Below are 15904 nucleotides of genomic sequence, written 5' to 3'. Positions count from 1 at the left end.
TACTGAGCCCGTGTGCCACAACTACTGAAGCCCACACACCTAGAGCCTGTGCTCCACAACAAGAGAAGCCACTGCAATGAGAAGCCCGCGCACCGCAACGAAGAGTAGCCCCCACTCGCCGCAACTAGAGAAAGCCTGTGCGCAGCAACGAAGACCCAACGCAGCCAAAAATAAATAAATTAATTTTTTTAAAAATGTATGTGGTATAATTTCAACTATATAACTATATATTTGCATTGAGGAAGGACTGGAAAGAAATATACAATAATGTTAAGTGTAGCTATTACTACCATTTGGTAAAATTTATAGGTCATTTTTATTTTTATAATCTTTAATTTTGTACAATAAGCATATCTTACTTTACAGCGAACCTAATAGACATTGTTGTTACTTTGCCTTCCAGCAGTACTAATGAAGATGAGGATTTGAACCCAGAACAGAAGATAGAAAGGGAGAAGGAAAGGCGGATGGCTAACAATGCCAGAGAACGCTTGCGTGTGCGGGATATTAATGAGGCATTCAAAGAGCTTGGTCGAATGTGTCAGCTTCATTTAAAGAGTGAAAAACCCCAGACAAAACTCCTTATTCTTCATCAGGCCGTGGCAGTCATCCTTAGTCTAGAACAGCAAGTCAGAGGTAAGTAGGTTCAGCAGAGATATGTAACTGTTCTGCTTCCAGTGAGTAGACATTTCTGTGTCCACTCGCTTTTCTGCTTGGGCAGGTTGTTTGTAGGTGCTCCTAGTACTTCTGCCACCGCATCATCCGTATCAGGTTTTCTCTATAATTCTCTCACCTCTGTCTCATTATATAGGTCAATATCTGTAGGCTCAGTGCTTCCCAGAAACCAGTAGGGAGTAACCCTATGAAACAATGCAGTGAACAGCCAGCCTCCTACTCAGCATTAGTGCTTTGTGCCTCTTGTTGACTCTGGTCTCCCATGCTCTTGAATTTACCTGCCTACACCTGTCCTCCAACCTGCTCCTTCCTGTCTTCCCTACTTCTCTGTAGTCAGTTTCTTGCCTGCTTTACCCAGGGCATCTGTGAGGCCCTGGTGGTTAATGGGATGCCTGGTCATGGCCCCTACTGGCTTTGCCCCCTATGGATGTCCTTTATACCCATGTCAATAAGGTGTCAGAGTTTCTTCGTTGATTCCTGATCAGGAATGCCATGAGGTTCTTGGGTGAATATGCACTGGCATGCCTGTGTGTCCCTAAGGACAAAAGTGTGGTTCATACAGACTTATCCACTGCTGACTCAGACAGCTCTCCCAACTGTTTTATTTTGATGGAATCTTTTTTTTTTTTTTGGCCACACAGTGCAGGTTGTGAGATCTCAGTTCCCCAACCAGCGATTGAACCTGGGCCATGGCAGTGAAAGCCCGGAACCCTAACCACTAGGCCGCCAGGGAACTCCTTGATGGAACCTTGAAGAAGCTTTGAAACTTCATTTTTTGAACAAAGTGTTTATTGTACACCTCCTCTGTCGCAGTCAGCTATGTTCTAGACCCTGGGTTATCAATTAATACAAGCTTCCATCCCTTGAGAGGTTCTATCATCAAGCTTGCTTTTTTGAATATACTTATATATCTTCTTATTCAAAGTTACGAATGCCTCATCCTAAGCCTTTGTGCAAAGAATTTATAGATGTGGCCTTTGATTCCAGACCCCATCTCTAACCTCCCGTCATTGAGAGCAACTTTGTCTTCCTTATTTATTGGGTATTTATATAATATTTTATTTAAAGAAAGTTGGAAAAGAAAAAATAGTAGGAGTGGGCAGATGCTTGACAACTACGACAAGGTCCCTCAGCACTGGTCATAGAAAGAATACTCTTTCTAAGGAAACCAGAGTTAGAGAACTTGAACACATTTTCAGAAAAACATAACACTAGTAATTAATTTATCTATTCCTTTCCCTCCAGTGTTTTTAATGAATAAGAATGATGAATAGATAAAACACTTACCACTAAAACCAGATACTGCTCCTGTTGTCTTTTAAGGCCCTTTAAGTACCTGTAAAGCATACATGTTAATGAAACCTGATCAAGAATTTATAGACTTGGGACTTCCCTGGTGGTCCAGTGGTTAAGACTCGGCACTTCCACTGCAGGGGGCACAGGTTCGATCCCTGGTCAGGGAGCTAAAATCCTGCATGCCGTGTGGCGTGGCCAAAAAAATTTTTTTAATAATAATAAAATATATTTTAAAAAAAAGAAGTTATAGACTCCCTTGTGATATTCATAAAGACAGTCTGATAGCTGCCTCTCATCTGTGGCAGGAGCATTTGTCCCTTGAGCTTTCACTATCTCCTGTCACTTTACCAAATGTTTTTGTTCAATTATGTCTGACATTCAGTGGTCCAAGTATATTCATCCTCCTCCTCAGCAGCCCAATATATTTTCTACCCTGACGCTACCCAGCCTTTTGCTGTCAAGACTGTTGCCTCCATCAGCACTGTGAAAGTTTTACTGTCGGGACAACAGTGGTGCCAGAACTTATTCAGCACCTTTCCTTCTCACGGTTCATTAGAGCTAGAATAAAGTCATTTGTGTTCTTTAAAGTCTTTTTTTTAAGATCAGAGGTACCTACTCTCAGATCCAAGCCATCAAAAATGAGAAATACCTCTGTTTGAAAAAAAGTTATAAACTCCATCATGCCTGGGTGGATCTTATTCATTCATTTGTAAGATTTCACCTTGTCATGATTCCATGCAAGCACCTAGAATAGAAAAGCTGAGTCTGAAAGAGGATCTAACATCTAGGCTTATCCAGCTGCCTACTAACTTTCTGGTCATTGTTATGGGTACTGACTTCTTCAAACTATTCTGGAAAGCTCTATATAAGGAGCCATCATTGACTGATTAGAATGAACAAAATTTAGATACACTGAACTGTAACTTCATTAGGGACTGCTTTAATATTCATAAAAGCCTGCCTTCTTCCCACCTCAAACTCTGGGCTTCAAAGCCCAGAGCCTTTATTTTACAGCTTAATGTAAAAGCCGTGGGATCCATGTGAGACTCCTTGAAAGGCTGGCTATCTAACAGAGTTTCGAACCCTTCGTGTAGCCCATAATACCTGTGCCTTGTCTATAGCAGCACCTTCAGAGTTTTGTATAACCGCTCTCCTTCCCTGCACTTTATCTCCAGCAGTTTTGAGTTATTTTGGTAACCTGTTCACCTTTGAAAGCCTCTTCATCCCTGCAGGGGCCCTACGCAGCAGCCCCTGGGCCCAGCAATTTCTATAAAGACATACATTTTGTTTACATGACCTACTTTGGACATCCTCTGGGCTCTCTGGCCACCCCCTTTGGTTTGGGGTAGTGTTCCAAGACCATGTCTAGCTGTCCACAACCTGTCATCCCTAGACAAGTGGATATACCAGGAGGGCAACCAGACCTGGGTCTAGCAGTGCATCCTTCGAGAAAAGCAAGAAGTGGCTTCCCTTCCAAGCCTCAGATTTTGCCAGAGCATTTTTGTGCCTTGGTGCTCCACATATCAAATCCCATATGGCCTCTGTCATTGCCAATTTAAGCCTTTCTATTATCGTGACTATAATTTTACCATTACAGTTTTACTAATCCTCAGCAGATTTCACATACTATCTTCAAGTTTGTCCTCTCAGCTTTACTAAAGATTAAATTAGTGGTCAAACACTTCCTCCTCAAACTCTTTCACAGGTCAGTTTGATAAACTCATTTCTCTTCTGGTGATAATTTAGGGACAATAGAACTATTAGGATCTTAGTTTACTGGTCTCTTAGTTAGTTCGAAGATGAATAAGCTAGGACAGCGGTTCTCAAATCTGGCTGGTCTCAGAATCACCTGAGGCTTTTCCTTTTCCCAAATTTCCAGACCCTACCCTCAGTACATTTAATTCAGTTGCAATGAGATGGTCAAACATAGTAGTCTTAGCATATTCATTGATAATACACCACTCCTCCCTAAATCTCCACTGAAATGAATAAAAATGGCATTAACCCACAAGGATAGAGGGGAGAGAAGATAATAACAAACAAGAGAGCAAAAGTAGATAGAGAAGGGGTAACTGACTTACTTAGAAGAAATTAAATGGAACAGAGAGGAATACCAGCAAGAAGCAGAACATTTTGCCTTACAGGGTCCCTGTCCCCTGAAAGCCTCTGGACTTTGGAGGTACTAATTATTGGAAAAAGCAGAAGTCAGGCATCAGACCTGAAAACAGAAAGATTCATTGGAGGTTTGCTATGGAAAGTTGGATCCCTAAGTCTCCTCTGTACTTCATATTGCTTCTGCCCTCTTTTCCCTTCCACCATAGAAGCCAGGAGGATTATCTTTAGCAAAAAGTGAAATCTGAAAGGCTGCAAATCTGAAACACCAAGAGGAGCAGAGAAAGAGTGAAGTATGAAGCTGAACAGTGAGACCTGCAGCCCTGTGTCCTGCTTTGCTTTCCTAATGCTGGCAACAAAGTATATTAATTCTATCCTCAAGGAATTGGGATAATTCTTTTCTAAAGAAATTAGAATACTCTAGAGAAAAGACCTCCAGATTTAGGAATTCCTGAGTAATAATTTCTCACTTTTGGATTACCATAGAGTAATAAAGCCCACCAGTTGATGTCTTACTTCTAATATTAAAGGACAGCCAAAGATTTAAGAAAAACCACCATGAAAAAGAGAAATTGAGATCAAACCAAACAAAAAAGAAAGAAGAAAACAGAGACATGCAAAAAGCATTGGGAAACTTTTTTTTAAAAAAACTAAAATTAATATCTTCTAATAAGAGAAAATGTATGCATAAAAGAGAAAGAAGCCATGAAAAAGAAATTCAGATGATACGATAGCAGAAAAAATATAGTAGAGAAGTTAGCTGATAGAGCTGAGAAAAATCTCCTAGAAAGAGATGAAAAATAGGAGAGAAGAACTAATAAAATTAGGGGGGATCAATGTAGAAGTCCAACATCTGACCAATAGGATTAGCAGAGTAAGAGCAGAAGAGAGCAAAGGGGATTATCATGGCAATAATACAGGAAATTTACCAGTACTAAAGAGTACGTGTCTCAAGATTGGTAAACTCTAATCTTGTGTTAAGAATAATGATTTTAGGACTTCCCTGGTGGTGCAGTGGTTAAGAATCCACCTGCCAATGCAGGGGACACGGGTTCGAGCCCTGGTCCGGGAAGATCCCACATGCCGCAGAGCAACTAAGCCCGTGTGCCACAACTACTGAGCCTGCACTCTAGAGCCCACGAGCCACAACTACTGAGCCCACGTGCCACAACTACTGAAGCCCACACGCCTAGAGCCTGTGCTCCACAACAAGAGAAGCCACTGCAATGGGAAGCCAGCTCACCGCAACATAGAGTAGCCCCCGCTCAATGCAACTAGAGAAAGCCCGTGCACAGCAATGAAGACCCAATGCAGCCAAAAAATAAATAAATAAATTTTAAAAAAATAATAATGATTTTAATAATTACTTCAAGTTGAAGTGTATCATCATGAAATTTCTGAGCATCCAGGTTAAAAAGAATATCCTAAAGCTTTTAGAGACAAAATTTAAATAGCTCAGAGACAAAGGAACAAGATTCAACATGTCATCAGAGTTCTGAAGAAGTAGTGCTGGATTCCAGGAGACAGTGGAACAATACCTTCAAAATTCTGAGGAAACATCACTTTCAACCTCGTATTCAATATCTAGCCAAACTATTAATTAAAATGTAAAGATAGGATAAAGATAGTTCAGATATGCAAAGACTTTAAAATTTTACCTCCCATGTACACTTTCTGAGGAAGCATCTGGAACATATGCTTAGGCCAAATGAGGACGTAATCAACAAAGACAAAGGCATAGGATTTGGGAAAGAAAGGATCTAACGCATGGGAGCAGCAAAAGAAAATCCCATAACAAGAACTACTAGGCCTAGAAAAGAACCAGTTTACATTGAAAATAGAAGACTATTAGCTGTGGAAGAAAGGTTTACAGGGAAAGAAGATGGAATTAATAGATAATATGATATGTTTGAGATTTTAGGAAGAAATATTGAGAGCCATTTGTTAGATTTAGTAGAGCATTTCGGGGGGGGGGGGAAGCATTACTAACAAATGAAAAGCAAAGCAACTATTAACTACAGGAAAAACAGTCATATGAACAAGGAAACAATATAAAATTCTTGACTTGCAAGTATGTCCACATAGATATAATAACAAATATTTACCTAGTCATAATATTGAAGAAGTGACTGTTGCATTAGCCAAATATTGTGCTATAAACATGTTAAGAAGATGATATTATAGAGAGGCAAGTCCTCAGCCACATACCAGAGGGTAATAAACCCTTAATAGAAATGTAAGAAAGACAGTTGCTTCTTATGCTCCGCACATAATGTCTGACTTCTTCTTACCTCTGTATCAAGCCTTCCTGGCTACTTAACATGTTTGCCATGGCCTGCTCACACAGACCAGGAAGTATGAAGCAACAGCACTAGCTTTTGCCTTTGCTTTTTTGGATCAAAGCTCACTAACTTCACATTTCATAGAGCTTACTGTAGTATTCTCTTGGTTCTTCCAGCCCTGAGTGTTGTCTGACTCATCGTAGGAGTCTACAAAATCTTGCCTAACTTGAGTTTTTGGTTCTGGTCCTTTCCAGCTATTCTGATCATGCTTCCTAGAGTCTTAGTAAGCTAAGAGCAATGTTGCATTGTAAGAGAAATGTGAGAATGTTTCAATTAGAAAACGTTGAAATCTTTCTCCTCTTTGGATTTCACATGTTAATTTGTGCCCCCTTTTCAGTCTCTCTGGTCATTGTTTGAGACTATTGCCTACACAGTAAAGGAGATATGATACCTAATGAAAGACAGACTTCTCTTATTTGTCAGAGGTACACAATTCCTTGTTAAGAAAGCAGCTCCTGGGACTTCCCTGGTGGTCCAGTGGTTAAGACTCTGCACTTCCAGCGCAGGGGGCACAGGTTTGATCCCTGGTTGGAGAACTAAGATCCCACGTGCCACACGTGGTGTGGCCAAAAAAAATAAATAAAATTAAAATTAAAAAGTGAAAGCAGGGGCTTCCCTGGTGGCGCAGTGGTTGAGAGTCTGCCTGCCAGTGCGGGGGACACGGGTTCGGGCCCTGGTCTGGGAAGATCCCACATGCCGCGGAGCGGCTGGGCCCGTGAGCCACAATTACTGAGCCTGCGCGTCTGGAGCCTGTGCTCCACAACAAGAGAGGCCGCAATGGTGAGAGACCCGCGCACCGCGATGAAGAGTGGCCCCCGCTTGCCGCAACTAGAGAAAGCCCTCACACAGAAATGAAGACTCAACACAGTCATAAATAAATAAATAAATAAATAAATAAAAGAACGTGAATTTCTTAAAAAAAAAAAAAAAAAAGTGAAAGCAGCTCCTAATATTTTTACATAATGATGGACATGCCGATTTCTACTACTAGTTATCCTGATAAATTAAGTAAGAGTGTACCTTCCTTTCTTCATTGCCTCCTCAGAGTTGTATAGGCTTCATGTCTTTTCCTAAATGCAGGGACTTCGATGATGAAATGTTATCACGTATGAGTAAAAATAGAGTCAGTAAATTTACCATAATAAAGTCTTTTGTCTACTTTTTTTAAACTCAGAAGTGAACTATAAATGTGTTTTGAAATATGCACATTCAAATATGTTTTTACTTTCCTTGAAAAAGGAAATACATTAAAAAAAAAAAAAGCTCTGCTATGTTGCATTCAGCTTGGGCCATCATTGCAAGAAAATCTAACATGTAAAAAAAATACAACTTATACAAAATATTGTTTTCATTACAGACTAAGTTTAAGTGGTCTTTTTATATTATATTCATTAACACATTTTTAATCAGTTTATAAAAATAAGTGTAACAACTTTTAACTGATACTGTATGTTATAAACTGAAACAAAAAACTACACCAGGAACTGTCATGGGTTAGATATCTTGTACTTAAAACTCATTTAAAGAAGTTATAACAGGAACTGTAGTTCCTAAGTAGATTTTCATTCAGTGGGTTTTAAGTTCAGTGGATTTTCTTTATCTTTATTTCATATGGTAATATCCCACACTTTAAGCTCCTTTGAAAATGCCCACATCAGAAGTTCCATTCAGTCTTCTCTGCTGTCTCATATACAAAGCAGTAAAGGTTTTTATAACCCTCTCAATCACACCCCCAACTGTAGAAAGAACATCTCAATCATCTCCTTCTGCATATAAATCAAAGGAGAAAAGCAGGATATACTCAGGCTACCTCTCTTCCTGGAGGGGTTGGCACATTTCCTATAGAGGAATGGCTGAGGGTGTGTCTTAGTTTATCATTTTCTGAACTGGTAGAATTCTAGATAAAGCACAGATGTCCCTCTCCAGCACATAGAGAATGTCAGCATTCATAACAGTTCAATGTATCATATCTTCACAGGACACTGAGGAGATTCGGTAGACTAATAACAGCATTTGCCACAGTGTTTGGATGAAGCAGGAAAAGAACTACTTTAAGATACTGATGTAGATCAAGTCAAACCCTGGAAAACTAAATCATAAGAAGAAAACACAAAATGGTCAGAAAGAAGTATAAGTTTTAAGGCTCAGTTAATGCTGAGGTTTTATGTAAGCATATCATTGTTGCCTCTGAGGTTATTCATTATGGGAATGGAATTACACAGAGATTGGTAATCCCCACAGATAGAAAAAATAACAGCCATTTGTTCAGTTTAAGACCCAGGAGTCCATGATTCATAACTTCTGTCTCTAATGATAAAATTATTTTTCCCTATTTCAGAGAGGAACCTTAACCCCAAAGCAGCCTGCCTTAAGAGAAGGGAAGAAGAAAAAGTTTCTGCCGTATCGGCAGAGCCACCAACCACACTGCCAGGAACCCATCCTGGGCTTAGTGAAACTACCAACCCTATGGGTCATATGTAAACATCAGCCAGGTAAGTATGGGTATGAAAAGAAAGTACAGGGAAGTCCCCTGATTCATCTTAAACTGAGTTAGAACCTTTGAACAGAATTCTCTGGTAGCACTGGTCATGGTAAAGGTCACGTGTAATTTGGAATCCAACAGCTTACCTTTCTGTTACATAGTTAGAGAGCCCATGTCATTTTATACCAAATTACTGTTCTCTTCAAAATGTGATACTATCCTTTGATTCATAAAGAACTTTGGGCTCTCATGTTCTGGATCATCATGTATACTCCCTCACATGAATATTATTCTGATCCAAGAAGAAAACAGTGCAATGACTCATCTATCAAAAAATACTTTTGCTACCACTCATGGTCCTCACTTTTCTACTCAGAAGTACTTGATGGCATCGTCAGCCAGTTTTCTGTTAACCATCTACCTCTTCTCTATCATGAAATCTTCATGCACAGAACAGTTATTGCTTGCTTCCATTTGGATCATTAATGGAAGTGTGTAATACGCATGTTCCTTCCCCTGTAAGAATATTAGTTACACCTTGTGGAATCTATTAAAGAATGTCGAGGTGTTGTATATGATAGAATCAGAACGTCCTTCTCTTGGGAATTTTACTTGTTGAAAGACTCTTCTTTTTATCTTCCTCTTCATGAACTAAACAGTTTGCTTCTTTGTAATTTTTCTTTTTTTTAACAAAGTGACAACAGTAGTAGGAGGTTGTTGCCCAAGTAATTAGATAATGTGAACCATCTTTTTCTTAACTATGTACATTCATATTATCTGTAAGTTGTAAAGTTAATATTTGGGTGACAGAAATTAATACAGACCATAATTAAATATTTGGGTCAGTAGCAAAATATAGCTAGCAGCATGGATTAGGAATAGAACTGGTAACTTCATTTTTATAATCTGCCTTCAGCAGTGTATAGTTCTTTTCCTAGTTTCATCAGCAGAGTAAAAGCAGTAAGTAAAAGTAAATGGATGGGAGGTTTGGAGCAGGAAAAAAATACTGAGTGCAATTTCATTTTGTCAGCTTTGTGACTATCTCATTTTGAGCTGAAAGTTTGGAATTTGATAGAATATTTTGTAAACTACAAAGATTAGTCAATAACTCACCTTTTCCTGAAGAAATTGATTTCCTACCACCTCTTCATATATCCTTCTTAGGATCAAACTAGACCAAAACGGAAGATTTCATTTGGGGACAGAGGAGGAAGTATTGATGTAATTATTTAAAATGTGTCAGTTATAATTCTAACATTAGCACACTGGAAAGAAACCCTGTCATCTCTCCCACCAAAACAAAAAACGAAAAAACAGCTATAACAGACTGTGCATGTCAAAGGGGCTTTATTTAGGCAAGAGCTAGTTAAATTACAGGTCCTCTAAAACCCATGCCATTGCTTCATGTTCTGTGGAAACTATAGAATATCATGAAAAAATATTTTTATTCAAAAATAAGTTTTGAAGTCTTTAAAATAAATACAGGCAAGTGTTTCTTGGTGCAAAAGTGACTTTCTAAGTTGGCAGATTATGTAGAGGTACCTTCCTGTGGTCGGGTACCAGCTAACCACCAGGCTGTGAGAAGAGCACTTCACGTTCAGCTGTCACGTTTACCTCAGAGCCTGGGTCTTCTTTTTTTGTCTCTCTAGTTTGTTGTACCCATTTCCTGTTATTCTCTTCCCAGTCTCTCTCTAGCTCTTTCTCCGTCAACTTCTCTCCCTACCTCACATCTCTCTTCTCCCCTACCGTTTACTTCCTGTTCTTTCACTGTTTCTGTATCTCCTACTCTTTCATAGCTCTATCCTTATCTCCGTTATGAAGAAATTCCCCCGCTTTAGGTTAAAATTAAACCTTGAGCATTCTCACCTATCAGAAAGAATTCTTTTTTAAAAGGGAGTGGGGAGAGGTTTCAAGGTTATATAAGAAATGTAGTAAATGCACTTTGTTCCATAAGATTTCAAAGGCTAGTGTTTATTATATTAAAATAAGTCTTAAAGATTGCTAATTTCATAAAGGTGGTGATCTGGTTTCATCTGACAACCTTCAATTCTTTATAGAACTGGATAGCAGCAGATTAAAACCAGCAAGAGACTGGGCAGCAGGAAAACGACTGCTAGAATCAGAATGGCTGATAAATGACCACAGAATGCATCACTCTAATATAAAACCATACTGTGGCCCTTGTTTAATAAGGAGGTGAAAAGTATGATTCTTCCTAAAGCTATTTCCATCCAAAATGGCTGAAATGGGAAATTTCAGAGCTACTACTATGTATATTAAGAATATAAACATAAAATTTGTACTAATACAGTAAATTTTCTTAATAAATTCATTGAACAAACACTTACTGAGGACCTACCATGGACCAGTAACTGAAACCAATGTGAAAATGAATTCAGAATGGTCCCTGCCCTCAGAAACTTTCAGTTTAGAGGAGATAGATGTAAACAGTTAACACAGTACAGTGGACTGGATGTAGCAATAAATATATGCTTTAACTTCTCTCCACTGAGAACTGGATGAGTAGAACCTCAGAGCTCAGGTATTGCCAACCTGAATGTTGCCAAAATTAAGGTTTGCATAATTACCACAGCTGTTATATAATCCTCTATCTTGTGATTCTATAATTACATGATCTCCTTTAAAAATCTTACCACATACATCAAGTAAAACCAGTTACACCTTAAAAGAAAAAACCTCATTTATAAGTCATGTAGCCGACTGCTAATTTAGTGTAAACCTGGGTATAAATGAGGAATACCAACTTGTTTTTTGTTTTGTTTTGTTTTGTTTCTGGGGAGGTGTTTATTTTTAACCATGATGTCCTAATTGGTTCTATTCTCTCCCTTGGCTCTCCCTGCCACAGTTCCAGAGTTATCAGTAGGCTAGATAGAAGGTGACCTCTCCTCATAAGGACTTGGACAACTCAGATTATCTGAAGACACAAACCTGATAGGAGGGAGAAGAAAAAACAAAACACTTGAAGCAAGAAATGCAAATGTAATCCTACGATCAAAGCAGCTGGTCAACACTTCCATCAGAAGTGAAGATAGGAAGCTCATCAGACAGAACATCAGCCCATGAGATGTTCGCAACGTATCATTTTGTTGCAAACAGTGTGTCGCTTCTGCACAATCAGAGACTGTCTCGATCTCTCCACTCACCGTGGAAGTTGCCTTGTGCCTAAACTGAATTGACAAATGCATTGTAACTACAAATTTTATTTATTGTTATGGAACTGTAAGGTCTACATATAAAGGGAAAAAGTTAATGTGGAAAGCTGATCTCCACTCAGCTGATGCCAGCATTAGTTAAAGCTGTTCACGTGCAGAGAACAAAGCAGTGACAACCATTGGCCCTTAGCATTCCCGGCATACCTATTAGTGTCTTAAAAAGGAAGGGAAAAGTCTTTTGTTGCCCTCTCCTATCCTTTTGCCATATGAATAGTGTTTTCCAAGAAATAGGAAAATATTACTCGGTATAGCATTTCTCTCGCGCTCATTTTTTTCATTCATTTTTATTTTTTCTTTGTGGGTGTTGTATTTGGTCTCTGAATCTGAATAGCTATGGTCACAGTCCAGAATCCTCCATGTAGCCCTATGTGCTTTGCATATTTACCTTACAGAGATAAGCAGAGACCATCTGTGACCATAGCCTAGCTAAGATTTTAAAAGGGGAAATTTTGTCCCCTATATTTTCCCCCAAATAAATATTGCTTTATTTCTAATAATAACAAGACTTTTCAAGCTTCTAGGTTTCATAGTAAAGCTTGTAATAGAAAGAAGTGTAAATTACAAGGGAAGAATTTACTTTTTAGAAATTGCTTTGTTTTCCAAGCAGTTAAGTACTACATATAGTACTTATAAAGTGTTAGCTGTAAGTAAGCACAAAATGGATTTAAAATACAAAGAAGATTTTCAGGCTGTGATTACGTTGAACATAACAACCCAGTAGTCACCAAGGCAGGTAGTGTGATAAATGAACACACCACTCTGAGGCTAATTACCTAATGGAATACAAGAGCAATGGTCACCCATGTGTCCTTATTCTAGCCTTTATTTCTCTGTCATTTGGATGGCTGGTTAGTGGGGAGGAATTCAGTGGGTGATGTAATCAACTGCAAACCATCTGCCCTGTCCCAAGAAGATGAGCCAGATTAGCATTAAACCAGTCCTTGTCAGTCCATCTTAATACTGTGCATTAAGGCACCCCTCTGTCTCTAATCCTTAAGAGTTTTCTTTTAAGACATAATAATCACTTTGAACTTCCATGAAACCTGTCTTCCACCACAACAACCCTGGGAGAGAAAAACATGCTAAACAAGGTTGTCTTGGCTTCATAATTCCTTATAGCCAATATCAACAAGGGCAATCAGCACACAGAAGAAAGGACCCAAATCACTATGTAACTTAAAGATTTCTGTTAATTTGAAAGAACAAAAACAATTAAGACAGAACTTCAGATTCTCCAATCAGGATGATTCCTAACAAATCAGTCTTTGGTGAACGTAGTGGACTTTTTGGTAACTTTAATTTGCCTATATTCTCCAGTTACATCAGACTCTCTCTGTGGCCTTGTTCTTCATTTCAGTGTTAATCAGCTAAAACAAGTTGTTGCTTATGATGTGTGAGTGAACATATGCCACTGCCTGGCCTTTTTTCTTCGGAGCTTGTTGTCTTTTTCGCTATATTAGACTTTGCAGTATGCCCAGAAGCTTTCCTTCATAAAATAGAAAGAAAAAAACATTTGGCTTATTTTTCACTGTAGCTAGTCTTTTATACAATAATCTTGTAAGAAAATTTCTTGAATTCTAAATATTACTCTTTCTAGATTTTTGAAATCGAAAAGTTTTCAGTAAAAAGTTTCTTACTTTATTTTATTATATTAGGTAGTAAAAATGTAGGGTTATTTACCATAACCTGTTCATTAATATCAGAAATTTACAATAGCATTTTAAGACCATAGTAGAATTCTAGCATACCGTGTAGTACCTATGGAGTATTGTAAGAGCTAATTGTCCGAGATGAATTGCTTCTCATCTTGTTCTCCAGTTTCCATTGTTGGTTTATTGCAGATTTGTATCCTGTGTCAAATTCAAGGTATTATTGATAAACCTTTTGAACCAGCAGCAAGAAGTTCAAAATTTTTTCTGTCACTGTAACAGAAAACACAATATGTATATAACATTTATGTAGCAATAAATGTGCCATCTTTTTTTTTAACATAGTAAACTAGTGAGTTTTTTACATTCCTCTCTCAAACAGTAATGCATTTTGGTTTTTTTTCCTCCATCTCATTGCTCCCAGGAATGCTCACACTGCTTTTCTTTCTTTTCTCCCAGCTTTCTTGAGATATAGTTGACATATAATATTGTGTATGTTTAAGATGTAGAACGTCATGATTTGATATATGTATATATTGCAAAATGATTACCACAGCAAGGTTAGTTAACACATCACCTTACATAGTTCCTTTTTTGTGTGTATGGCAAAAATGTTTAAGGACCACGCTGCTTTTCTTATGTGCATTGTCTGTGACCTTATCTGGGAAACCCATCAGGACAGAATCAGACTTGTAGAACTAAGCTGCTAATCTAGTCTATAGCTTCTCTGGGTTATATGTTTCTCGTCTTGCCCTCTCTACTGATAGTGGCCTTTTAGCCTTTTCCTGAAGGTTTACCAATGGTGATTAGTAGTTAAAATCTGCTTATTTGTAGATCTACAGAAAAACAAAGAAGGAAAAGGACTCAAATGAAGCTTTTCAAATTAACATTCTTTGAAGCACTTTCACATGTTTTATGTCCCTTTTCTCACAAAAAGCCTATCTCATAATTAGGAGATGGTATTATTTACTGTTCTCAGATTCAAAGTTCTGCTCTTATCCCAGTTTTCACATACAGCCCCACTCCACCCCCCTGCCAAAAATATGCATAGTGATTATCCACAAGGACTTCAGCCAAGCAAGAGCCTAAAATAAACAGTGGATGAACTTTTTTGGACAAACTTTCGTAGGGCCTATATGTGAGACACCCGAGATCATCATCACACCCTCTTGGGATCCTGGCAAATTGCTTCTCTTGGTGAATTATGAAATCCACTGTTCACATTGGAGGCCCAACAGATCATTTTACTTGTAGGAGTTGATGAAAACAAACATTTTAGTTTGATTTTTCTTTATAAAAATTGATAAAAAAGCTCTATCTAAGAATAAAACATAGAATATTAGAGTTAAATGAAATCTGGAGACCATCTCGTCAACCACCTCATTAATAGATTTATAAAAACTGAGGCCCAGAGAGGTTGTATGTCTCCAAAAGCACATAACTAGTAACAGATCAAGACACTTAAAACTTGTCCTACAAAATCTTCTTGCCTTTACTTTTTGTCCTTTGTCTTTATAGATTTTTAGGCCAATTCTATTTAGTGGCTTCACTTTTTTCTCTCCTCTACTACATTTTTTTCTTTCGTTTTTCTCTCCTCTAGTTCATATATTTTTTCTTCCATGGAAACTCAAAATTTAAATGTACATCACGTCATGTGTGCATGCATGTGTGCATGCATGTGTGTGTGTCAAAGGTTAAAGAGTATTAGCTTTGGCATCAAACAGTCCTCGATTCAGTCCAGGCTCGACATCTAGTTAGCTCCATTTCCTTATCTGAAAAATGGAGATACATATTAGAATTGTGTAAGTACTGAATGAAACAATGTATGGAAAGCTCTTACCTTGGTTCCTGTCACATAAGTACTCAATAAATGATAAATATTTTTTAAATAAATAGTAGCTCTCCTTTTAACCAGCTCCCAGGAAGATTCTTCTTCAGCCATCCTGCGTGAGAGGTAAATGGTGGTAAAAACAACCCCAAGAAGATGTCAACCCATCTTTGCAGGAGTCTGCATTCTTTGGGGGCAAGCCAGTGAAACATGTTCAATGCCCTCCCGTTGGGTACGTTGTATGAGGGCTTTTTTTTAAACCTTCACATTTCAAAAGAGTGAGCCAG

At 38.3% G+C, this 15904-nt stretch overlaps 1 protein-coding gene across 10 annotated transcripts in view; it reads left to right on the top strand.

Annotated features, from left to right (window-relative positions):
• TCF12 (transcription factor 12) overlaps positions 1-15682 on the top strand; it is a 373055-nt gene extending 357373 nt beyond the window's left edge. For 7 of the 10 annotated variants that reach the window (XM_059913200.1, XM_059913209.1, XM_059913199.1 and 4 more), the window contains 3 exons: positions 404-636; positions 8764-8917; positions 11774-15682. In XM_059913200.1, the coding sequence (XP_059769183.1) occupies positions 404-636; positions 8764-8906 (376 nt within the window). In that variant the 3' untranslated portion in view covers positions 8907-8917; positions 11774-15682. The remainder of the gene's footprint in view (positions 1-403; positions 637-8763; positions 8918-11773) is intronic. The other 3 variants (XM_059913202.1, XM_059913201.1, XM_059913208.1) reach the window with 1 other exon arrangement.
• Positions 15683-15904: the final 222 nt, after the last annotated feature.

This window comes from Balaenoptera ricei, chromosome 2 (assembly GCF_028023285.1).
Source record: "Balaenoptera ricei isolate mBalRic1 chromosome 2, mBalRic1.hap2, whole genome shotgun sequence".
In the NCBI taxonomy this organism is placed as follows: Eukaryota; Metazoa; Chordata; class Mammalia; order Artiodactyla; family Balaenopteridae; genus Balaenoptera; species Balaenoptera ricei.
The sequence above is the reverse complement of the archived record's forward strand: the minus strand, read 5'-3'. Positions and strand labels throughout refer to the sequence as shown.